Source organism: Chlamydotis macqueenii, chromosome 1 (genome assembly GCF_036417535.1).
Source record: "Chlamydotis macqueenii isolate bChlMac1 chromosome 1, bChlMac1.mat, whole genome shotgun sequence".
NCBI lineage: Eukaryota > Metazoa > Chordata > Aves > Otidiformes > Otididae > Chlamydotis > Chlamydotis macqueenii.
This window is the reverse complement of record NC_141556.1, coordinates 39896651-39921912: the sequence shown is the minus strand read 5'-3', so window position 1 is coordinate 39921912 and position 25262 is coordinate 39896651. Positions and strand designations below refer to the sequence as shown.

The following is a 25262-nucleotide window of genomic DNA, read 5'->3' as shown; positions in this document are numbered from 1 at the left end:
ACCAATGCCCAAAGGTGGCATGCACCTGTGTAACCTAAAGGACATCTGGACCAATTCACACACCAAGAGTGTTTTGGAAATGTTTCTAGTGTTGCATCTCATTGAATGATCACAAGCAACAGAACAGCTGAATATAAGCTGCTTATATGTAATACAAATATTTTTTTTTTCCTGTCAGGTCTAAATGAGCACTTAAGTGTCATCTTCAATATGAAGGATTAATTTATTTCTAGCATGATCTCAGACAGGATCAAGAATGGCAGTCATCACTCCAAAATGGGTCAGGCTGGGATTGAGTTAACTTTCCTCATAGCAGCCCGTATGGTGCTGTGCTCTGGGTTTGTGCCTAGAGCAGCGCAGGTAACACACCAGGGTTTCGGCTGTTGCTGAACCCTGCCTGCACAGCATTAAGGCTTTCTCACTTCTTCCCTTGGGGGTGGGCAACTGGTTGAAAGTGGACGCGGCCAGGACAGCTGAACCAAACTGACCAAACATGCTGTTGTGCTTAGCAATAAAAGCACAGGGAAAGGAGAAAGAAGCAGGGACATTGATGGTCATGGCATTTATCTTTCCCAGGAACCTCTGTGGAGCCCTTGCTTTGCAGAAGTGCTTGAACATCTGCCTGCCAATGGGCAGTAGGGAGGGAAATCCTCTTTGTGCTTTGCTTGCAGGAGCAGCATTTGATTTCCCTGTTAAACTGTCACTGAATCCATTGAGCCTTCTTGCCTTCTATTTCCTCTCCATCCCATAGGAGAAGGGAGTGAGCAAGAGGCTGGGTGGGTGTTTGGCTGCTGGCCAGGGTCAACCACACCACACAGAGCAGAAACAAGTGACCACCATTTGCTGAACTGCTGGCCTGAGCAAAAAATTAAGCTTTACACAACAGGGCTCTGCTGTTAGTTGGTTAATAACAAGATACATATGTAGAAACAGTCTAAGAACTGGTGTTCAGGTAGGGTACACAATTTTGATTGTATAATCAAAATATACACTATAATCTAATTCCTTCAAAACATAACCCATCTAGAAGACTTCAATTTTTTTTTAATTACATGGACAGTTTGAAATATATATTTGATTCAGTTGTGAAATTCATTTTGAATTAGGCAAAAAGTGACGTCCTACAACATATTTCTTGTTTGCAATTCAACAGAAAATTCAGTTTGTGCCACAGATATAGTGATTTAACATGAAAAAATAGCACATAATCTTTAAAAAATGCTTATGATTAAAATCCCCACTTAAATGAAAAATGAAATTCAAGCTTAATTTATACGAGGCCTGCACTGCAAAAACATCACTTAATTGAACAGCAGACGTTATCAAGTTCCACTAAACATGAAGCAATTTGTCTTTTAACACTATTTTTAAAAGCATTTGAAAGCATCCTTTAATCACATGTAATAGCACATATATATTAAATCTGTCTGTTAAGTGCTCAGTTACGCGTCTGTGTCTCTTATCACTTTATCGATGCTCATATACAGTCATGTGAACTACTGAGCTGGATATAGGTACATAAACGCACGCTGAGAACCAAGGGTTAGGATTTCCTGCTTTAATCCCAGCCACTGTAGAGCAGCTCGTGCAATTTCTCACGTAAGAACAAGCACTGACCTCTCCGTCACGAGTCTTTCACACAGATGGAGACGGCACCAGCCACTGACTAAAAGTGTTCAGAAAATAGTCAACAAGTTTGAAAACTATATTAAGATATTTAGCCAGCCACAGAGAAAATCCTGTTACCAGCCACTTTTCTACAGGACACAAACCAAACCTCAGTTTTAAGTTGCATCTACACAAGAATATTGACTAAAATCGAGTCTGAGGAATAGTTAACACATTTCCTAAACAAGGCTGAAGAATAGTTAATGCATTTCCTAAACAAATTATTACTCTGGCACACAGCCTAGTTAATTACCTTTTTCCAATCCCATTTGTAATGTGAATCAATTATCAAATGCACTTTTAAGATTTCACTAACCTCTTCAGCATTGTTTCTGTTGTCTAAAAAGGATCAGATTGAGAACATAGATTTTACCTACAGGAATTCAATCCCAGACTTGGTAAGGCTTCATTTGCATCACACTAGGATGCATAAATCGTGCTAGCAGTACCTAAACTTGTTCACAGTCCAAATTCTGAATGACAAATCATAGAATCATACAATAGTTTAGGTTGGAAGGTACCCGTAAAGGTCATGTAGCCCAACCCCCCTGCAAGAAGCAGGGACATCTCCAACCAGATCAGGTTGCTCAGAGCCCCATCCAGCCTGGCCTTGAATGTTTCCAGGGATGGGGCATCCACCATCTCTCTGGGCAACCTGTTCCAGGCCTTCACCAACCTCACTGTAAAAAAATTCTTCCTTATGTCCAATCTGAATCTGCTGCCTTCTCTTTTAAAACCACTACCTCTCATCCTATCACAACAGGCCCTGTTCAGAAGTTTCTCCCCATCTTTCTCATAAGCCTGCTTTAGGTACTGGAAGGCCGCTATAAGGTCTCCCCGGAGCCTTCTCTTCTCCAGGCTGAACAGCCCCAACTCTCTCAGCCTGTCCTCATAGATCTTATTCAATTTGATGTTATTCTTGGGAAGCAGAGCAAGCCTACCTACCCCAACCCTTCCACAGCAGCTGCTCACTGTTAATTCAGGAGCAACCTTCTTATCCTTGACGTGTAAGTGCTTAACGCAAAGGGAAAAGATTGACAATTATACTGAAAAAGGAAAAGCAAACTTTACTTTAAGGGCTGGTAGCAGTTCTTAGCAGTCATAGCTCTAATTCTAAGAAGAGACAGAATTCCACTTAAATATGCTTTTTGTAAACATTTAAATATTCATGTTCAGTCAATTATTATTTTCTTCAAGATCTTAATATGTTACATGTAATTTTTTTGTGGCTGCATATCCTGAATAACTAAGAACCATGCATAGTTAACTGACAGACTTGCCCCTCGCATTTCCCAGTTTTAGACATTCCCCGCCTCCCTTCCATAGCTTCATTTTAACACAATTTTTGACAAAAACATTTTGCAAGTACACTTCGAAGTGAATTAGGTGCTCCAAAAACACTGAAACTAACTTGCCCGGTATATTTGAACCAAGGTGTTGATTATGTAAGTTCTAATGCCTTTACGTATTCTATGCCATGTTAAATGAACTGCCAAGCAGCACAATGCTCAACAGCGAACAAAGGCATGAGGCTTCACAGTAATTTCCTGGACAGGAAATGAAAGGCTACAGATACCCTGAGCTGTGAATCCTTAACCTTCACCGCATAAGACTCTTCTTATTAACTGATGAGAGATAGCACATTGACAATATTAAAAACAAAATCTATACTGATTCAGCTCTGCAGTGTTTGTTCAAAACTGGTGAGAGAAGTTTACTCAGGTCTCAAATTATTGTAACAACTTGATTTATCTACTAAAGCCTTTTTGTATTACTTGCATTTGCTTTAGATGGCACAAATAACATTTGTAAAAGTGAAATGCTCCAGAAGAAAAGAAAGCTCCACCCTATCCCATACATCAGCCACCTCGAGATGAAGGGCACGTTCCACTCTAATAAACAGATATTCCCACTGCTCTTCATTACTCACAAAATACGTAACATCTATGGACTAACTGTTGTTAGCTATCCCATCTATCTCATGTTCTTATATCAACAACCAGACAACTAGATTTTTTTTCTCTAAATATGATTTAATTAAAAACACTAAATCATCTTTGATTTTTATTTTATATATGTACAATAGTTACCAAATAATGAATACACTGAATCAGTTATGTTAAATTTCACATAACGTCAAAGGACATCAGCATGGCATGGAATAAACTCACACTGACTTTCACATATACAAAAATGCATTCATGTTAATTGTGATTACTATTTTGGTTTGTGGGTTTTTTTAATAGTCTGCTTATTAATTCTCCAAATAATCTTGCCATAAAAACAGTGTAAGTAGTTAATTGATCAGTTAATGTATTAGCAAAGATAAACATTAGTAAAGTTTGCAAGACATCAATTGCAAAATTACCTCAAGTGTAGGATTGAATGTATTCACATGAAAGTTACCTTCAGTTAGAAAAGTTTTGAAAAAGAGCCCAACTTGGAGCTATGCATTAATTTGGTCAAACTGATTCATATGAATGGTCAAGTTTATTTAGATATTGCAAATATTACTACCCTTTTTAGTATTCACAAATACTTGTGTATATAGTGTGTATATGTGTGTAAATATATATATATATGCATATATAAAGTGAAGATATGTTAATGTAAAAATATACTGTTCATCCACTCCCAGTTACACAAAATTCAGTATTTGGACATTGAACTGTGTAAGTATAAATGTCCATTTCAAATCTACATTCAACCAGCAACAAATACTTAGAAGTATTTTTGTAAACATTTGAGATAGGGAAAACCCATTCATTTACAAAACTATCCTTCTTTAACACATCTCTTCAGCTTGAAAATTTTTGTACAGCAGCTTCAGCTGGCCTATTGTGAATCTGCTCAAAACAAAGAGCTCGCACTGTCTTACATCAATACGTGTGAAAGCTCAGCAAATGTGAAATTTTCAAATTCATTCTTAATCACCATCCATTTCCAGTTCACCAGCAAAAAGAAAATGCACTTGGCTACAAAAATATTAAGGAATGTTATTGAAAACAAAAGGCTATTTTGGTAGAAGAAACTACAAAAATAGTTAAGTTGAGTCATGTTGTAAAGCTTTAATGCAAGAGCATTACAGTACAGATTTTCTTTCCAACCTTAAAGCTTAATCAACACCAAATTTAAATAGCCATCTCTCAAGTACTTGAAAAAACGTGCTCAGTAAAAGTCTTTCTTCAATTTAACCAACTGTAATTATGCAGGTGTCAGGCCCTGCATCTCAGACGTCTGTTGAGTGCTGTCTCTTGTTCCATTGGCAGCAATTACAGGTGGTGAGATACTCTGATATAGTGACGTTGGACAACTCAACACAGCTCCACTTTCATCCTCTCCAGTATCTGAATCTGGTGTTACGGAACTGCTTTCTATCCCCAGGATCTCACTAACTGCTTGAGGCAATTCCTAGAAAGGAATTATATGAAAAAAGTTAACAAAGTCCCCCCTCAGTCTCTTCCCCAGCACCAATCATTCATCCGAATTTAGCTGTGCTGAAAGCATCTCTCTGCATTAGTTCTATTAAAGTCACCATTTTCAGTATCTGCTTTTCGAAAAGACAGTAGAGGGAACAGGCTCAGGAATAAATTTCTAATTAACAATATAATCTTCATTACAAAAATAAAAGTCTAAACAACTACTATATTACACTTCATGTTCTTGAAATTACTTTTATTGAGTGAATCATCAGTTTCTGCCTAGTAAGTCAGGTATGCTTTCAGTGCAATGCACCTTTCACCTCATCTTTCTCAAGCACACAGTACTTGTACTGAGGTTATTTAGTAAGAGTCAAGAAATCACAACCAAAAAGCACAATCCAGCTTTCCCCCAGTGAAAAATATTACTCTATAAAATTAACCACTCTTGCTTACAGACTTTTAGAATATAGGTGCTGTATAGATACAGCACATTCTTTATCAAACCCAGGCACATAAGTTATTTCACAAGTCATACATGTACACTTACAGCCAACTACATACTTTTACTGTCTATAAATGCTCACAGTAGATACATTCAAAATATCTTTACCTTGCAATTCATCATCTGCATAGAAATTGCTTCTGCTTTGCAAAGTATATATTCCACATCAATTTTCATAGACAGTTCGTTGATATGCTAAAAATATATTCACAAAGAATAGCAAGTGTGATAAATGGTAAACATGCTTTGTTGTAAAATACACTAATACTCTATGGCACTGCTAACAAGTATCACCTTATAAGCTTGCCCCTTAAGCTATGAAAGGCTAGACATACTCTATTTGCTTTGACAAATGGGTATGGAAAGATGTAGTATGCAGCAGCTGGTTTTCACCAGTATCCAAGACCTCCAAGGGGAATCCACAGTACTTCTAAATGTAACAAACCACGTAGGCCTCCTAGGTACCCCTCAGCTCACATTTTTCAAGAGATAACAAGATTATACAAGAAAAAGCAAAAATTAAGATCAAACATACTAAGCAGTAGTCTAAGGGGGGGAACCATTTTCCATCTGCCAATGATCTTATCGCTAAACAGACATCAAACCATTTTGAAAGAATGGAGGACAGACATTCAGTTCACATTTAACTCTTCAGAAGATACTACACACCTTTTCCTCCTCCTAACATGAAATATGAATATACTGAATTAACTAAAAAAAGTTAATTAATATTTAAATAATGCACAAGAACATAGTACCTTTAATATTTCATTAAAGCCATAGTGCTTTTCCATTATTTGCTGTTTTTCAGATTCTAAGATAGCACAACAAAGGAGAAGATGAAAATTCTGGCAAGGCAGTTCCGTCCACATGACCTGTTAAAACATGAACATCACTTTTGAAATGCTTATGCTCCTCCTCTGAGAAGAAAAGCAGTTCTTGGAAAATAAGCAAGCCCTCAAGCCAAGTGGCTTAACTAACAATAAGCTATTTTTGAAGACAACAAAGTATTTGTACAATTACGTTAAATTTTTCTTTTGGCCAATTAGTGACAACTGCAAGTTAAGTCACCAAATGCTTATCTGGTTCTTTATGACTTCTGTGTCTACCAGGTTGTCCACTATAATGCTATTTAAGCTGCCTGAGCTTGCGGTCTTGTGAATGTCTGTGTTCTGCTTCAGCTCATGTGAAATTCTCCTACTCAAAATTACTAACCACACAGAAGTAACGTAAATGAACAAATTATTTGTGTGGCTTAGTGTGTCTGCATTAAGTGTGAATTAGTAGAAGTGTGTCATGCTCAGCAATCCCTCCAAAAGGCTCTGTTATAAATAAAGTGCTAAAGTTGTTCCCAATCCCACCACTACAAGAGCCCAAATAGATGGACATGCAGATGTTGGGGGTGGGTGGCTGTTACTTTCTGACTGCAAACACATTGACTTTTGGTCCCACAGAGGCCACAGCTAATAATTTTCGAGTTCACTGGGACCAAAAAGTACAACCTTAGTATCAATACTCTATTTTAGCATGTTCATGAGAGTCAAATCTTAAAAAAAATAAAAAAAAAAAAAAGGGTATTTGAAGAGCAGTTTTGACAACAAAAAAAAGGAAGGAAACAAAAAATCATTTGCATAAATCACTCTGACAAACAGATAAAGGGATTTCAGTTAATGGAATTACTCTGAAAAAGGGCAGGTGAAAAAAAAAAAAAGCAGCAGGCTCATGAAGATTCAGTCTTACTTCACTAGTAAAAATTTTCTTGCTTCATTATTGATAGAACACAGCCTTAAAGCTCAGCAAGAGCTTACACTTGAACTTTTATCACTAGTACACACAGTCCGTAAATAGAATTGCATAAATCTGAATGGTATCCAAACCAAGTTCACCCAAAAATAAACTGCAATTAATCTTGAATGTTTCAATTAAGTTTCAATTCACTCAGTTCAGAATTAAATTTTGTATCTTTTTCAAGTATCCAATATTCTGTTGAAGTACTCTCTTACTCCAGGGAAAGGGCTGGAATGGCTGATAAACAATAACAATCATACGAAAATTCCTCCAGTCTACCCAATACAGTCTGTCTACACACTATTGTTTGTTTGGTTTTTTTTACTCTCCATTCATAAGAAGTAAATATTGACAGCTATACATGGATTTGGTTCAACATAGAGTTTGCACATAAAGTGAGCAAACTACTGCCTACACACTTCCAGTACAGTCAAATTCTCATGGTACACACACCCTGAATCATCTACAACAATCACTAATGAAGCATATCGGGCAACAGGCTGCCTCACGATCCTGAATCTAAACCAGAAGATGGATGATGGAAACATGACAATGCAGGATATGGGCGAAATCGAACCAAAATGGAGATCTGTGGAACAGTTACCTTTTAATAGACATCAACAGAATATTTAACTGTCATATCTACAATTTAATGCTATCCTACTGGAATATCTACTTTAAGTAGTATTTGCTTCAAGCTGTAACTTCAGTGGAAGCTGGATCCAGCTTCAAGACCAGAAAAAAACCCAAAATACTAATAAGGATATTTACATTCTCTCCTCTCCGAGGAAAGTTAGCAACTGTCACTGGCTGCTAACATCAGCTGCAAAAAATTCCATACTTTTTGCTACTATTATGTATGTAAATGCAAAACAGCAGCATCACAAGTGCTTAGAAAAGGATGAAAGAAAAATAGGATTTAAATTAAGACTATAAAAATATACCAATTAAGTGTGGTAACTCTTTTATTTCTTTCTGATAAAGATATGCAAGTAAGGATTCACTTGTTTTAGTGCTACCTCAGCAGCTATGCATATTTGTAACAAATACTAGCATATATGTAAAGTAATTTATCAGTAGTTCATTCTGGTTTTATACAGTGTGAGCTGTAGTAGCATAATACTGGAGGTAAGCGTGAGCTAGCTGTGTAATTTCGTTACACAATTTTTCTTTTGGGATTTTTTTTTCTGCCCAGTCTTCCTGCATCATCTTGAGAACAAAGCAGCTCACTGAGCAAAGGAAAGATTACGAGCTGGCTGGAATAACAAGGTAGCATCATCTGGCCCTCCAGTGTGAAAGAGGGACTGAGCTGCTCTCAATTTTGGGACATCTAAGCAGTGTCTCAGTAAGCTGTCTATCTGGGCTGAGTTTGAGATACACTGCTAAAATGTACTGCAAATAATCCAACCCAAAGACACAGCAGTTTAACCTGCATTCATATTTCTGTAAAAAGGTGTTGCATATAGCGTTGCAAATAACTGCAAGCACACAATGTGTCTCAACTTATCCACACAAGGTGGAATGCCACCTAAGACACCCTGCTGCAGCATGATGCCACCCACATTTTCTGCCACAATCTGATTATTATGGCTCTTGCTCAGTAAGTGGGAGGGCTTGGTTTTAGCTTCTACTCTGCCTGATGGGGCTAATAACCAGTCTAGTGAAGAATCACCTTCTTTCATTTTTTGAAGATAAAACACTGGAAGTCATGAAGACAGTGGGAACAGACAAAAAGTATCCAATGCTACCTTAGTGGTTCAAGCAACTCAGAGGACAGAAACGGAGGTCCAAAAGAACACCCTGAAATTCACAGATTATACAGAAAAAGCCCTAGAAGTCCTGGAACCTCAGATGGTACCGCCCCTTCTTCCCATTCTACCCTCTGCAAGTGAATACATTGCAGGGTTAACATTGCCTTCAAACGGGTTCCCACAATTCATGTGCTATTGCAAAATAGCAAATGGATTTTGCTCAGACTGAAATACCCTAAAAGCAGTTCATTTCGCTTTACTGATTACAAAGGGGAAAAGGGACTCCTCTGCCTATAGCTTGCCTTTGTAAATCCCACATATAGATTCCACTGATACCAATGAAGCTGCATAGCTATGAACATGAAAACAGCCTGTTGTAAGCTGGACTTCAACTGTGACAAAGGTGACACTAGCTTTCACATAAAAACATTGACATAATGCCTTAATTAGTTTGTTTTAAAAAATGAAAACAAGATATCCCATTTCCCATTCTATATCTCCTGGCAAAGAAATTGAATACATGTAGTAAACATTATGATGTGCTAGTCGGAACCTACAAGACTATCATATATCAGTAAGTTTCCATCATCCTCCTAAGACAGAAAAAAATACTTAAGTTAGAAATATAGTCTGTTTCTTTTCTGTATGCACACATATATATGCATTAAGGCAGAGGTGATAAAAACATGCTAGCCTGGGACTATAAACTATAAATAAAAATAGTGTTGTCATCAATTTAAAAATAAAAATAGTCTTTAAAAAAATACTGAGATGACAACATAACACTGAAGGCAGATGGGTGACTTTTTTTTTTCCCAAAATCATTATAATTTTATCCCTTGGAATAAGAGAATTCTTTTGGGTTTGTGCATTCTGGTTCCCTTTTTTAAGAATGTTATTTATAAACTTCTTAGTTGTCTTCAGTTAAAATATCACCTCAATACTCTATGATAGTAAATTCCACCAACTGATAGTAAAAAGCTAAAAGAGATTTACTTTAGACAGTTTTAAATACTGTCCTCCTCTTTATGTGACTCCTTTTTCATTAGCAGAAAAAGTGAATAAAAACATCAACATTATTTTTCATTATAGTACAAATTTTATGCATCTCAGTCCTGTTCTTTTCATTACCCTTCTGTTCCCCAGAACAACTCTATGTGATGTTGTGTCCTAGAAAGCATTCCTTTAATTCATCTAAACATTTATTCTCTTCCTTGGGAGTTTTCAGTGGATACTGTGCTCTTGTTAAAGGCATCTTAGACAATAAACCTGTACTGCTGACACAGTTCTTAACTTTCTGGGAACAAAGAATTAAAGAACGTTCAACAAAAATATTAGTTCCTCTTAATTACTCCATCTGATCCCAAGATCACCTAAATCAAAAAAGACATAATTAACCCGGAATTATCAGAACTTCCACATTTTGATGTTTTTTACATTATGTTATTTGGCATCATGAGGCCTCATCATCAATATTAAGTGGATCTTCTGACATCATCCTCTTCATGGTTTTGGTTAACACAAAAACTACCCTGCCAGTGCTTCATTCCACTTGATCTATAAAGTACTACCAATATCAAGGAACTAATCAGAGACACACACAAATGCTATTTCCATTTATGCTGTTTTCTATTAAAAGTTAACTAATACTCTCCACTTACTACTTAAGAACCTTATCTGAATGATTCTGTCCAAACGTTTTTGTAAGTATTTTTAAATTAACTTCCCAAGTTACTGTTTTGGCTAAAAAGATGTAACATGCTAATATGTCCTCACCTCATTGCACTGAATCAGTTAAAAAAAAAATCTATTAATCACTTTGCAGAATGATCCATCTTTTTGTTCTAAAGTCCAAGACTGATGGAGATTGATGAGATAGCTTCTTACCTCCCAGAGTCGAAGAATATCTTGAAAGCTAAATTCCCTTTTAAATCTGATAAGAAGCCATCGGAAGCAAAAATAAAGGTAGCCTGAGTCTTGAGATTCTAGGAATAAGAGTGTTACATTTCATAAACACCAAATTTGGTTAAGACAACAGGAGGGGAACACCAACACACTTAACAGGTACACAGTCACACCACTGATTTTTAACATGATAGCTGCTTTTCAGAATCAAAGATATTTGCCAGAGGATAGCATATTTTTTAAATCAGTAAAATTATGACCCTGTTTTTAAATAAGCATAGAGCAATTATTGAAATCTTTTAGGCATTATTAACTTGCAAGTTTTGTATTCATATAATATTACTATTGGGATTATGTTTAAAGACTGGTAAGGATATCAATACACATAGGATGCAGTAAGTTGTTTTAGTTATTGTGCATGAATAATACACCTACCTAAATAACTGCAAAATCCACTGTCTAGTAAACGAAGCAAAGTACTCAGTTGTATTAGTTGTGTCTTCATGCCCTGCATCTGTTCTTCAAAATTCTGATGCTAGATAGAATAAAATATTTGCACTGTCATTGTTATTAACTCAATAATAATTTTGAGATTTACAGCTATTTTTAATTTTTAAAAAAAGTTGTTATTGCAATCGTGATTCTCACCTTTTAGGTATTTAACATATAGTCATTTAACTGTACTTCTATCTATTCTATCTAACAAGATGTCTGCCTCTTACTGAAAGGTTTAACTAAAGCAGTGAACTGTGTTTCTTCAATAACACTTCTGTATGTAATATATGATATTTTAAGTCAGCCCATGCTCTGTACCTCCAAGCAGCACCACTGCACTCAAACCAAAAAGACAACTTTTTTTTTAAATTCTTATAGCAGTCACATTATTTCACCACATGCACAATTCATAAAAGCTTCAGTCTGTGGAAAGTCTATACTGCATTTAACAAATACCAAAAGGTAAGCAGGAGAGGGACCATTATCCTGAACAAAATCCTGCTAGAGAATTCCTCATTAATACAAATGTATCTGTCTGTGATGGCTCTGAGTTACTTCAGAAAGTCCAAGGAGCCAAATTTGTCTGTACTGCACAACAGTATCACAAACCCACTATAACCTGTGTCAATCAGAAAAAAACAAATATTGACTTCAAACACAAGATGATTGCTTTAAAAAGAATTCAAAAAACTCAATTAAATTTATAAAATAAAATTAATTCCAAATGTTATCCATAGCCTATCTGTTTACGTGGTCTAAAAAAAAAAAAAAAAAGCCTTATTTTACCATTTGTTCCATGTATGATACAAAGCACCAAAAGGCATCTACTTCATTCTCCATAACATACAAGACAGGTGAAAGCAAGTCGCTCATCCCCTGGACATAACCTTGATTAAAAAAAAAAAAAAAAAAAAAAGGAATTTAGTTAAACTCAGCAGTTAAACAGTAATTTTTCAAGTGTGTTGAATGACTGAGTGAAACAAATGTTTGCACTCCAAGCTTGCACAGATACTATAATTTTCTAACTTAACCACCAGTGAAGACATTTTCCTATTAATAATAACCAACATCCAGCAGATCTAACAAGATTTAGCAGTGGTTTCTGTCAATCTAAACAGAACATAAAACAAACAAAATGTTTTTGTAGTTGCTAAAATACATACAAACTGAGCTGACACCAGAATAGATTTCTAGTAAAAAAAGGATCCCATTTAGAGCTCAGAAGCATATACTGCTATTTTTAAGAAGATTACATATATACCTTGCACCATCACAAATACAGACTCACATTTATTCTCCTCTCCATCTTTAATTGGTTGCTTTCTTCCATACATTTAAAAAATCTTTTTACATCTTCCCACTTTTTTCCCTTCCAACTGAAGATTTTCTTTTCAAATAGATTTGAATAGGAGATGTTGAGTTATTATCATAGAAAACATAAGGTACAATAGCTTTTGTGAAAAAAATTTCAGCCTTAACATTTCTCTTTTCTGGCACTGAATATGTTTTAAAGATTCTTGTATTTATAGAAGTAGGAACTGTTCTGCTTGGATGGTGTTTAAAATATACTAAAGCCTAAGACCACCTATGTAACAAAGTAGCCAACAAAAAAAAAAAAAAGATTACCACCTATCAAAGTGAGGAAAGAGTTTATTAGCACAGTGTTGCTTGCGAGAAGCATGAAAGAAACACGTAACCAGACCTGATTCAAGGAAGTGCCTTTAGGTTTCTGTGCCCAGAAATGGTGAATCAAGTTCATATGCCCTAAAAAGCACTCACAAGCCTTATAAGAAAAGCTTACATTTAACTGAAGAATAAAATACCTGATTTTAGAGTACATAATTTTTTAAAATAGCTAGAAAAGTTTTAGTTGCATACAAAACATTTCCAAAATTTCATTTCTTTTTAATGCTTCTTCCAGCTTCCTTGTTAGTAATTAACAGCCCAGTTAAGAAGAGTAGAAGACAAGGATTTACAGAGCTCATTTTTCCTTCTTCCTGACTATTCCAAGTACCTTATCACTGATGCTAAAGTCAGCTTATCTACTGCCCTATTGCTCCTGACCTCCCTAAGCAAGGGAGAACATGATTCATGTGTATGTCTATTATCAGTGGTTGGTTCAACACAACATGACATTTCTCGGTTAGACTCAAGCTTGGCTGATTCAATTTCTTAACAATATAATTATATCTGAATAACTGAAAAGAGGATTGGAGTTAATAACTGAAAGTATGGAGCAGGTGTGAAAAGAAAAATAGAACAAGGAACAGAAAAAAGTGAATAATTAAAAGGTCAAATGAAAATAATGTTTTATTTCCTATATATTTAATACTACATCCAATTAAAAATAAATGCAGAGAAAATTCGGTTTGAGACAGTTGAAAAGTCTCTTAAAGATTAAAAACAATTTCACAGACTTGAGGAATTCATTCCAAAAAATGTTTTATTAACAGCTCTTCTGTCCCCTTCCCTATCTGGCCATTTGTGGCACTATTCAGACCTCTGTCCAGCTGCTATCGAAGGATTAAGAGCAGCATTGTACCAATGTCCAAGTAGCTTGGAAGCCTTGGACAGATACAATGTAAAATGGTCTATATTTCCGTTATTCTTGCTTGTTTATAAAACGGAAGACTTATCCACTGTGTATGTTTAAGCCATGTAAACAATGTTTTTAACAGAGTGAATGATGAATGTGCTTCACTTACATGTCACTGCATGTTAAGGCAGACTGACATGTGGAAAGACATGCAGAACAGAGCTGCATGTTTAAACAGTCTCACTCAGTTTTAGTTTTCCCCTCCTTTTTCAAGCAAAAGATCAAGTCTCTCTACAGACTTTACAGAAAGGACAAAAAGCTGACAAGCGCTGACCACTCTGCAGCATGTTTACTTGTGATTAAAGATTTGTTCCTACCTCCAAAATAACCAACAGAAGTATATTTTCCCCTCCCTCCCTTCCAAGACAATTAACAGAAGCCAAGACTTAGACATCTTGTATGCACTGTGATTAAAGCAAGACGTTATACACTCTTCCTTCTGCAACAGATGCATACACTGAAGTTTAATTTTTGACAGACTGTTAAGTGTACTCCTCAAGAACCAGCTTTTAAAGTATTCATAAGAACACTCGTGTTTACAAACAGCTGGTTCAGCATGCTAAGCTTTAATTACAACAGTGACAGCTGGTTTATCATGTTTATTGATGTATCAGTCTTAAAAATGGATATAAAAGTCAAGCTCCAAAGACCCAAACCCACTTAAAACTCTGAGAAGCAAACTTGTTTTAATTCTAATATAAAAAAAAAAACTAAAAAAACCCACAGTAGGGCTATGGTGAAGACAAACTCCCACTTAAATCCCAATCCCACCTCAGCTGATTAATTCAGATGCCTGTGATAAGCATTAGATTGAAGAGAGGAAGAAGCAGGATGAGAAACTGAACAAAGTTATCTACATTATTAAAAATAGAAAACTTGACATTTACAAAATCATTGTAATCAATACAAGTTCAATTGTATTAACGGGCCTCAACGCAAGCAAAGCTGCATATCAGAAACCAAAAAGGCTTTTACATTCAGAGGAACACAACTTACCTAAGTCAAAGTCATACATGCAATAGGTCATCAAAATATCATGAAGTAAAATCAGTCCTGGATTATCTTCACCTTCATAGAATTTATTTGTTCGATCTGTCCTGTTTACATCTTTTTCTAAGAAAAAAGTCGAGATTTTAAAACATTTTCAAAAAAAGTTCTACAAAGCCAGCATCAAATGAATTCAGAATATTTTTAAGCTGCTGATTTTTTCCTCAAACACTGTTGCAAAGCTTTGAAGTGTTTAAGACAAATGCATAACTGAATGTCATTTCAAAATAAAGACTATTTATAAATAAATAAATAAATAAATAATTCCTGTCTGGAATGAAACAGGTATACCTAAGGTATAACCTTTTGTTATTAAGTAAAGGGAGTTAAAAAATCCAGCCATTTTGTAACACTAATGTGTAAAGCTTTGAATTGCTCTGGTTAAATTTCAGTATTAAGTATATACCAAAGTTCAGACAGCTCTGAAAACAGCAACATGTTAGTTTTCAGTGCCTCTTCATACAAGTTACTCAAAGGGTTACATTTTTCAGCTTCATATTGAACTGTAAAAAGAGTGTGAATTTCTACAGTTAAGTATGTTTCTAAATCTAAACTTACCTATAAGACTCCGGTAATCTCTTAATCTTGAATTTCTTTTTTCCTGTTCCTCACTGACAGATTTCCACTGCAGTTTCATCCTGAAATATTCATCCCTGAAGACGAAAAATAATTTTGAAACCAAAACATGCTCAATTACTACAATTTTTTTTTTCTTTTTAATGTAAGTATTTATTCATCCCATTTGTTCTTTGGCATAAACAGGACGACACTCTGTTTATACAATATTTTTACTTTAGTATAACAATAATTCTTAAGAAAGTCTCTCACTTCGTATTCAACAATCTTTAGCAGCTGTCTTTCAAGTTTCCAAAAAGCTTTCCACACCACTGTATGCTATAAGAAAAAAGTAGCTTTTTTATTTATTTGTAACAAAAAACCCACTGTACTCACGTTTTCCTTTTTTGCAGATTTGCTCTCTCTTCTTTAGTGCTATTCCAAGGAAAATAACCCAAAAGAAATTTCCATGCCTCTTTTCTTAAAGTATGGCAGAGACCCTAGGGAAAAAATAGATACGAAACATTAACAAAAAGACTATTTTGATTTTGTAAGGAAATGTTCCTATACTGATACATAACTTCTTAAACTAACAACTTAAAAAGAGAATTTTCAGACATAAGCTTCTCTTTACATTGTAGTCAAATCTTATCTGCTAACTAGGTATCACACTTCAAAGAAACAGGAGGAAGATGGAGATGCTCTGGACTCATTCTTGTAGGATAAAAATAAGCTTTACAGAAGATATTTCTTCCCATATTTTTGCTTCACTGCTGGAAATAAAAACCTTATTGGCATCCAAGATTAAGAAGCAAAAAAAATACCTTTAAAATTTATATGTTTAAACATCATGCAGCTTAACTGCAAACTCCTGGTCTCCCCATAAACTGATCTTGAGGACTAGACTTCCATTTATTTTTTTTTTTTCTAAAATTTTTCATCTAACAGGACATGGCCAAAATGCAATGAATCTTCCAAGCAATCAAAAACACTAGTGTCCACTCAAGGATACTATTTGTCAGAAATCTGAGTAATGCTCATCATTTGTAGATTACAGAAGTGTACTAGCTGAATCATAGCCTACTCTCATCAAAAGAGTTTCTTTCAACTCCTGCAATATAGTTATGAGAATGAGGCACTTTTGCTGCCAGATTCTGCAGTTTACGAGTTCAACACAAGCTTGATTCCTCACTGTATTTCTTCATTTACCATTAGATTAAGGCAAGGAAGATGGTGCAGCAAATAGCATCAACAACTGCAAAAACAAGTAGCAAGTGGAACTTTTCCAGTAACAGGCAAGCAACTTAAGACAGGTATTTTAACTTTTTTTTTTCTTTAAAGAGGATCTGCACTTAATGTACTGAAAGTTATTGGGATCTTGTGTCATAAATATAATGGAGCACTCAGTCCTCTGGTAATGGACAACAGATGACAGAGAATTGTGCTACTGGAAGAAAAGTTTTCTAGTAAATTTTAAGGTTGCAGAAGGGTCCTTAACTGGGCACTTCAGCAACAGGTATATTAAAGAATAGTCACAGAAACTGAGAAGGGCCTCAGATTCACTCTACCTCCTTCACAGCATACTACTAAATATGTATAGGTGTTTAAAAAACTGTACTATCAATGTTATCACTCTGTACTTCTGCTCAAACTCCAAGAATGCAAGACTGCATGCTTATAAACATGCAGCAATAGGTGCACAAAGAATGCATTAAGGCAGCTGGATTCCCACCAAAAAAAGCAAAATAATAAAGTAACATTAGGTAGAATACCTACAGGACATAACTAAAGTTTTCAAGATTTCCAACACTGAGACTGAATTCACATTCATATTGCAAAACCTCTCAGTTCAGTAAAAATTATTGGCAAAAGTGTTTAGCACTGCTCACATGATGAGGGTCAAATCCAGACAAACTGCTGGGCAAAGGAGAGAAGCTTTTGTTGGAGAAGGATAAGAAAAAACCTTCCAAAAGAAAAGAATAAACCAGATATCCTAACACTGAAGCACTGGTGTTTTCCTGAAGGGCACTTTGATTTCTCTTCTTTATCACTTTGCATTTTCAACTCATTCACTTAGCCAGGCACCACAAGATCTCTCTCCTTGTAGAACACTTTGTATGGTTGCAAGACTGCTGAGGTATTCATAAAACATGATTTCATGTTAATTAAAGTCTCTCCAACAATACTGACTGGCTCATGCTCAAAGTCCCTCATGAAGCATTACAAGTATAATGAAAACAGCATAACCATGGTTTGGGAAAGAAAGAAAGAAGGGTCCAGAATCAAGCCCCAGGTCCTGCCGATTTCAGAAAAACAAGTTACCCCTTTGAATATCAATCGCTTTATGTAGTCCACATTTAAAATTCTTCCTTCAGAATCCATATTCTTAGACCATTCTTCAGCTGACACAGGCTCTCTTCTACTAACTTCAGGCTGTTTTCCTAGATCGATCTGAAACACACACAGATACATTATATGAATCCCTCTGAAGTGTTTCAGTAGTTTTAAACAACCATACAAACAGTACTAAGCTTGCCAGTTTCTTATATTCAGTGCAACTACATTTTTACATGTGCATACCCTCAGTTAGCAACTCTAAGGATCTAAAGCTGCACCCATATTAGCAAGCAGATCTTTACCAAGACAAGCAGATCTTTAGAGCAAGACACTCTGTGCTGAGGACCTGAGTATATATGTTAATATTTCAGATTTTTGGAGGAGGATGTATGTTTGTTTTTAATAACCTCCTACCCCACAAACACCTCTGAGTCAGCCTCCCATGGACTAAAAAGCCTGTACGCAACTGGAAATGTATTAAACATGTGCAACACAACAAACAAAAACAATAGGGAGCTTCACTTCAAAAGCACACTCCTGATACGCACTAGCACATCTTAAGAGAGATCTGAAAAACAACTTGGGTTCAGCCCCCTAAAAAAAAAAAAAAAAAACCAAGACTGTACGTGCTTTCAGAACACCTAGCATTCCACCAAAGTTTCAGGTTATGGTTAGTCTCTCAGTTCCCAAATTGCATGTTTATGCACAGCAGAGTTCAGTAGACAGTAATTCCTTACTTTCTAAAAATATTTTGATTATGGTAACCACCAAGTCAACTTGTGTTTCAACTCTTTACAAGTCTAAGGCATTTGCAGATTAAGACATACAGGCCAATGTCATTTTCAGAATGTAGCACTCATTATACTTTTTCTCATTGATAATTAACTGATTAAGTGCTAGGCACCAAGTTCTTAGAATTACATAGATCATACAGCTACTGCTAATATAGTAAAACTATCTTGAACTCAAGAAAAAAAACCAAAATATTCAAAACAGTTTAACACTCCACTACTTAAGCAGCTTACATGCATTTCACAAGCATTTAAAAATAAACCTTCTCCATCTATCTGTAAAAGACCAACACAGGAGCCGAAAGTGATTCATGATTCAATTACAAGTTCATTCTAGCTTTGGTTGAAGTCATACATAAATCTGTACATTTATACACCCTAGACATTAATCATATAATGAAATATTTTGTTTTAATCTTCCTAGCCCTCTTAAAACAAACTGAAATGTTAAAGTGATTAGCCAAAAAGTTGGTTATTAACTTGCATACCCCAATTTTACTTAACATAGTTCTATCTGACCACAGCGGAAACACTAACATGAAATGGGTCACTTTTCAGGGTAGTGACTCTAAGATAACAGTAATATCGGTTTCAGTCATGGCAAAACTTCCTTTCAAAGCAAAACTCACACTTACAGGCATAAAAATGTCATATTCCAGAAGCAGCTAATCATGACCTTACTCTTGTGAATACATGGTAGGGCAGCATAAGTCAGAATCCCTGAGCATAAACAGTGTAACTCACCAAGCTTCAAGTCCTACCGTCCTTTTAAAGGTGCACATAAAAAGAATCAATGCATCTGTATCATATTCATTTACACACTCACTCGTGTAATGACTTCAAATCCTGGTTCTTCCTGTTGATTTATCTTCAGCCCTGGAATAGCATCATTGAGAAAGTCTGCCATTTCTGATGGTGGTCGCCTTTGACTTGAAGGGTCACTTAAACGGAAACTGTCAAAAATATAGTTTGTGACTTTGGAAAATCTTCCCATTGTTACTGTGTATGGATCTTTCTTCAATTTCTGTATTACAACAAGGAAAACAAGTAAAATACAAAAAGCCTCAGATTATTTGGAATTCTTGTACTCAAAGAAAGCAAAACAACAAGTATTGTAGGTCTCAAAGTTATTGATGGTTCATGTGTCAGTAGTTTCATATAGTACATTCATTACATGATTTTAAAAAAAAATCTTAATACTTAAGATAATACTACTGCTTGACTTGAAAGACTGGATAGCCGTTTGTTCAGTAAACCCAACCTACGTATAGAAGTGGATCAGATCTAACATTTACTTTCCAGTGATTAATTCCACAAAATGTCTTCCTTATGCCTAGCTTCTCTACCTTCATAGAGAAAAAACATCTTGAATCATCACGTACTCTGCTAAGAATCTCACACAAAACTTGATTTGACAACTAAGTCCAGAAACTAATGTAATTTTCTTCAATTAAACAAATCAGTGTGTCAAAACCCTGGCCTCATTCAAGACACTGGAAATTTTGCTGCTGATTTCACAAGTTTTACTATTAAAAAAAAAAAAACCAAAAACAAACAAACAAAAAGAACCAAAACCAAAACAAAACAAAAACCAAACCAAACCAAAACAAACAAACAAAAAAAACCCAAACGAACTCTTTTAGGCAATATTGTGCTCTCCATTGCTGTATTTTCAGCAGCCCTTCAAAACTGTCAGAAAATACAGAAAATATCAAGGAAAAGAATACTTAGTCAAGGAAATTTAGAAAATTCAATTAATGTGTTTTGGTAACTCCTAGAATTTTCCCTTCTCCCTCTGTCTAGAACTATTTGTATCCAAATGTATAGAATCACAGACAACATTAACTTGAATAGGTTTGAAATAGTACCATAGGGAAGTTAAAAAATTATTAGAACATAGGAAACAAGTTATAAGTAAGTATACTTTACTTTGTTTTAGGAAACCATCAATACTTCTACAATGGCAATGATTCCGGGAGTATTTATTTGACATAGTATGGTGAAGTTTTTTAATACATGTCTTCAGAATAAAAAGCTCTAAGATAATACATACTTGTAATAAGCCATATGACGGTTCATCAAAAAGATTTTCAAAAGACTGAGACAGAGACTTGTTCTGAGAATTCACAAGAAGAACCCTTTTATCCTGTGGAGATCTGCAAGAAAATTCAAAAAGTGTTTTTGTAAGCATCACCAGGTTTTCCTGAACATGTTTTTAGAACATTTACTGTTTTCTGAAGTCACATTTCAGGTTTTGTGCGAAGAAAGCAGGTACGATGCAAGATCATTCTTAGTTCTTGGCACAAGTTCACAAGCTAACACACTATAAAACAGGACTTTAATTTTTTAAACATTAGTCACCACATTCATTCTGAATTGTACTCTTTCATTCTTTGAAAAATCATTATTCTTTCAAGAAATTACATTGGAAGACAACGTTTGTCACCCATATAGGCATAAAGTTCTCTTCAACTGTATTTTTCTGTATTTGACAATGGACAAAAAAAAAAGTGACATAGGAAAGGAAATTTAGTGAAACACGGTCAATGTCAACACAACACAGGCTTTTAATTCCTTTAACATAATAGAGGAAGTCAAAAGAGCCCATGTCACCATACACACTTAAGGAATTCTTTCTACCAACTAGTAAATCTTACATTAAGGCACTCGGTAAAACATTACATAAAGGAATACAAACTGGTTTTCAACGTGTGAAAGCACAGCAATAAATTTCTAACCAACAGTATTACAACAGTTACTGTCAAAATAATTCAAAGATTCATACTGACAGGAGCTTAAAAAACACCACAGCCATTGTATTGTGAAACAGAACCATCTCAGTACAGCCCTGCAAATGTATTTCTGTGTAGACTCCAAAAGCTAAATGAATACAAACCCAATTTGGCCTAACTCACTGTATTTGTACACTCTTGCTGCGTACACAGGCTCGCACAGGCAGATGAAAACAACAAAGACAATAGAATCTTACTGCTCCTAGTATTTAATCTGTTGTTTTGCTCTCACCACCCTCCCCCCTTCAACATCCCATCTTCTCCCCTCCTCAAGCACAGATACTCCATCAATTCATTCACCACCTCCTGAATCACTGATTTACAGCTCAATACGTGGCAGAAGAGAGAACAGCTCAGAAGCCAGGCTGACATTCAAGCCTCAGAGTTGGTAGCCAGGCCAAGTACTTTGCCATCTGACTCTAATTCATCGCACAGACTTACATTTACAAAATACCTCTCTACTCTCTCACGAAGTTTAAATCCACTATTTCCAGCCTTTGAAAGAAAAACTACTTTTATTTTTATTAGTACTTGCATCATCTACCATGTTATTGAAGTCATAGATAAGAACTTTAATAAGCCTTATCTCTCTCCCATTCCAACAGGACAGGACACTTAACATTGACGGATATGAAACGCAACAAGAGATCTCATTTTGAGACAGCCAGACATCACAGTCACAGTTCTGAGGCAGCAATGGTTAATGAAGCTTCAACTGGCTCTTGCTAAAAAGCAGCACAGGGGCAAAGGCTGAGTCATGTATTATGTTTTCCTTAACTAAAAGAACAAAAAAAACTTTGTACCATCTCTCCATTTTAATTAAAAATTGTCTCCGGACAGCCAGTTTGGTATCAACAGCTACTTGGCTAATGTTCAAAACAGATCTGTGAGCTAGACACTTTTATTAAACACTTACTCATAACCCTGCAAGTTAGAAAACATCATCCATACACACAGTGTTTTCACAATATTAGACTGGTGCCATCAAAATAGGAAGCACCTATCTTTAAAGCAACAAATTACAAGTATTTTGTTCCAGTTTAGCCACACATAATGATTTCAGCAATGACATATGGTTTTATGTTATGGTGTTAGGAACAGTGTTAGAGAAGAACAGAAACTTCTGAAGTAATAGGAACAGAGGAAAAAAATACCTATGACAAAGATGTTCTAAAGAAAAGTTAAACTTTCTGCCTTAACCTCAATATCCCATGTATTATACACTAGGGCTTGGGATAACAAGTAATTATGCTGCCAAGTATTTGCTTGTGGCATCCAGAAAGCTGAGTAAATGTCTTTTCCTAAAATAGGTTATGAGCTTAGATACATAATGTACTAAAGCATAAATAACCATTAGGAAACAACAGAAACAGAGACTGAAGTCTGCCATTTCCACAACTTACGCGGCGTATCTGTTCTTTTTTCTTTCCTTAAAAAACAGAATCATCATAATTCATGACTAGACTACAGAAAAGAATTTGGTGCCAGAAGTTGACCTTAACTGGAAGAGAAGAATCTAAGTAAGAAAACTAAAACAGGAAGTTCCTACTCAGCTCAATGCTTAACTTCACTCAAATTTAATTTTCATAGCTGCCTCAGCTTTTTGCTTTACATTTCCCAAAGTATCTGCTGTTGCATTCATCAATGCTTAGAACCTTTCAAGGTGGCAATACTAAGTAGCTCAGCACAGGATGCAAGCTTGAACGTGACCTCAAGTTTCCCTGTCTTACCTTAGCAGGGAACTCTATCTGGTAAGCACTCCTGGACACCCCAGTGCACAGCTGCTGGGTCAGACTACACAAATCCTACGCCTCTGCCTTCTTCTAAAAATAGACACATGAGGACATGACTGCCTCTCTTCATACAGTTTCCTCCCCACCTGACAGCTACTGTTTTGCACTGTCCCAAGAGGAGCGTCCACATCACCTGGCAAGAGGCTACAAAGGACAAGAACTAAGAATCCACTGGGTCAAATAAAGGAAGAACAGTAAGTGCCCACTCACTCACCGCAGACTATCCGAATGAGACAATGTTTGAAATAAGAACCAAAACAACTACCTAGTTAATTTTAATTCAGTGACTCATCAATAAGCATTGATTTTACATAGCAATGAGAAGTATAATTATTTGCAGCACATGACTCCATAAAACTCGAAATAATGTCTGTTGGCACACAAACTGTCCAACATTACGTGTAGTAACAAACTGACAACCAAATGTTGGACAGAATCTAGATATCTGACTTGTACGAGCTTAGGTGTCCAACTTCATAAAATGGTTTAAGGTATTCTAGTATGCTAGTTTAGATTCCCATTTTTAAAAACTTTCATCCATGAAGTCAAAAGATACAAAACAGTTCCTGAATAGGAGAAGACAAAATAACTTGTTATATAGCAGAGCAGTATCTCACTGTAAATATTTCATGCCTTTGAGCAAAAAATACAGAATATAAAATAAGCTTAATCCAAGTGTGTCGACATTAAATACATGGAACTCCACCAAAATTAATGCAAGTATAACTACAGGTCTGTAGTTGCAGTACTGCATTTTAGTTATCAACTCTTATGTTGCTTATTGCTTTTTATGTGTATATATACATATGCGTGTGTATACACACCCAGACATATTCAAATAATAAGATATTTAAGTAGTGGCAATTAAAAACCCCAGCAGCATGAACTCACTTTTAAGTTGCTTTTGTTAAAGCCTCAAATGGACTAACTGGAAGGAAGGCATAAATTAAAATCTTAATCTAAGAATCTGAAGTTTCCAGTTGACAGTTAAGCACAAGAACAAAGTTTTGATTAAGTCAACGCAAACCAGTTTGCTACACTGTCAAATGCACTCACTAGGCCTACTTAAAACTTGGTCCTGGTCATTAAATACATATTATGGGAACTAGTTAGAAAATATTAAATACATTGCTGCAGTACACAGGCAACAGATCACATAGACAGGGTATAAAGCTTTCAGTGACTCACCATGCAACATGTGTTTTTCTAGTGTTTGCTACATTGGTTGCCTCTAAAACCTGCCTAGCCTAGCAGCAACTAGTTGGAAGATACCCACAAATAAGCAAACACAGAGCAGTATGCTCAAAAAGGAACAATTTCCTTGGTGGGGGAGGGGATGGAGGCTTGCAGAAGCAGTGAAATTAGGAAACTAAATGAAAGGAGGTTTAAGGAAGAACTCAAAGGGAATCTAGCGAAAAAAACCTCAGGATTTAAGATGAAGTTGTCAGCCAGGATTTCCTAATCTACAGTTGTACAGAAAATATTCTTACTTACACCTTTATCTTGTCCCTGTCCTGCCTCTCCTTTAGTCTTCTTGAATTTTCCCCTTAAAAAGCTGGCATACAACGCTATAACCAGTACCATTTCACCACCTGGTCACACTGACCATGCTACCTTCTCCAAGCAGTTGACAACTTCTGATTATCACCAGCTCCAACCCCACATCTTGACACTGGCAAAGCCTTTCACAAATCAGTTCCATGAACATACAACCCTCACGTCTTACTGACTTGCTCTCCAGCCTAACAGCATTACTCAACAACAGCCTTCTCTACTTGCCAAAGGCAACTCTGACCTTGTTAATGCTACCAATGTGAGAA

At 35.8% G+C, this 25262-nt stretch overlaps 1 protein-coding gene across 1 annotated transcript in view; it reads right to left on the bottom strand.

Moving 5' to 3' along the window:
* Window positions 1-3719: 3719 nt before the first annotated feature.
* The window catches only part of TBC1D15 (TBC1 domain family member 15), a 36238-nt gene continuing 14695 nt past the window's right edge, over window positions 3720-25262 (bottom strand). The window contains exons 6-17 of the mRNA XM_086749424.1: window positions 20911-21013; window positions 19684-19881; window positions 18052-18180; window positions 16126-16229; window positions 15733-15827; window positions 15124-15240; window positions 12318-12418; window positions 11472-11571; window positions 11019-11116; window positions 6351-6467; window positions 5701-5787; window positions 3720-5079 (exon numbers count right to left, since the gene is read on the bottom strand). Coding sequence (XP_086605550.1) covers window positions 4873-5079; window positions 5701-5787; window positions 6351-6467; window positions 11019-11116; window positions 11472-11571; window positions 12318-12418; window positions 15124-15240; window positions 15733-15827; window positions 16126-16229; window positions 18052-18180; window positions 19684-19881; window positions 20911-21013 — 1456 coding nt within the window. The 3' untranslated portion in view covers window positions 3720-4872. The remainder of the gene's footprint in view (window positions 5080-5700; window positions 5788-6350; window positions 6468-11018; window positions 11117-11471; window positions 11572-12317; window positions 12419-15123; window positions 15241-15732; window positions 15828-16125; window positions 16230-18051; window positions 18181-19683; window positions 19882-20910; window positions 21014-25262) is intronic.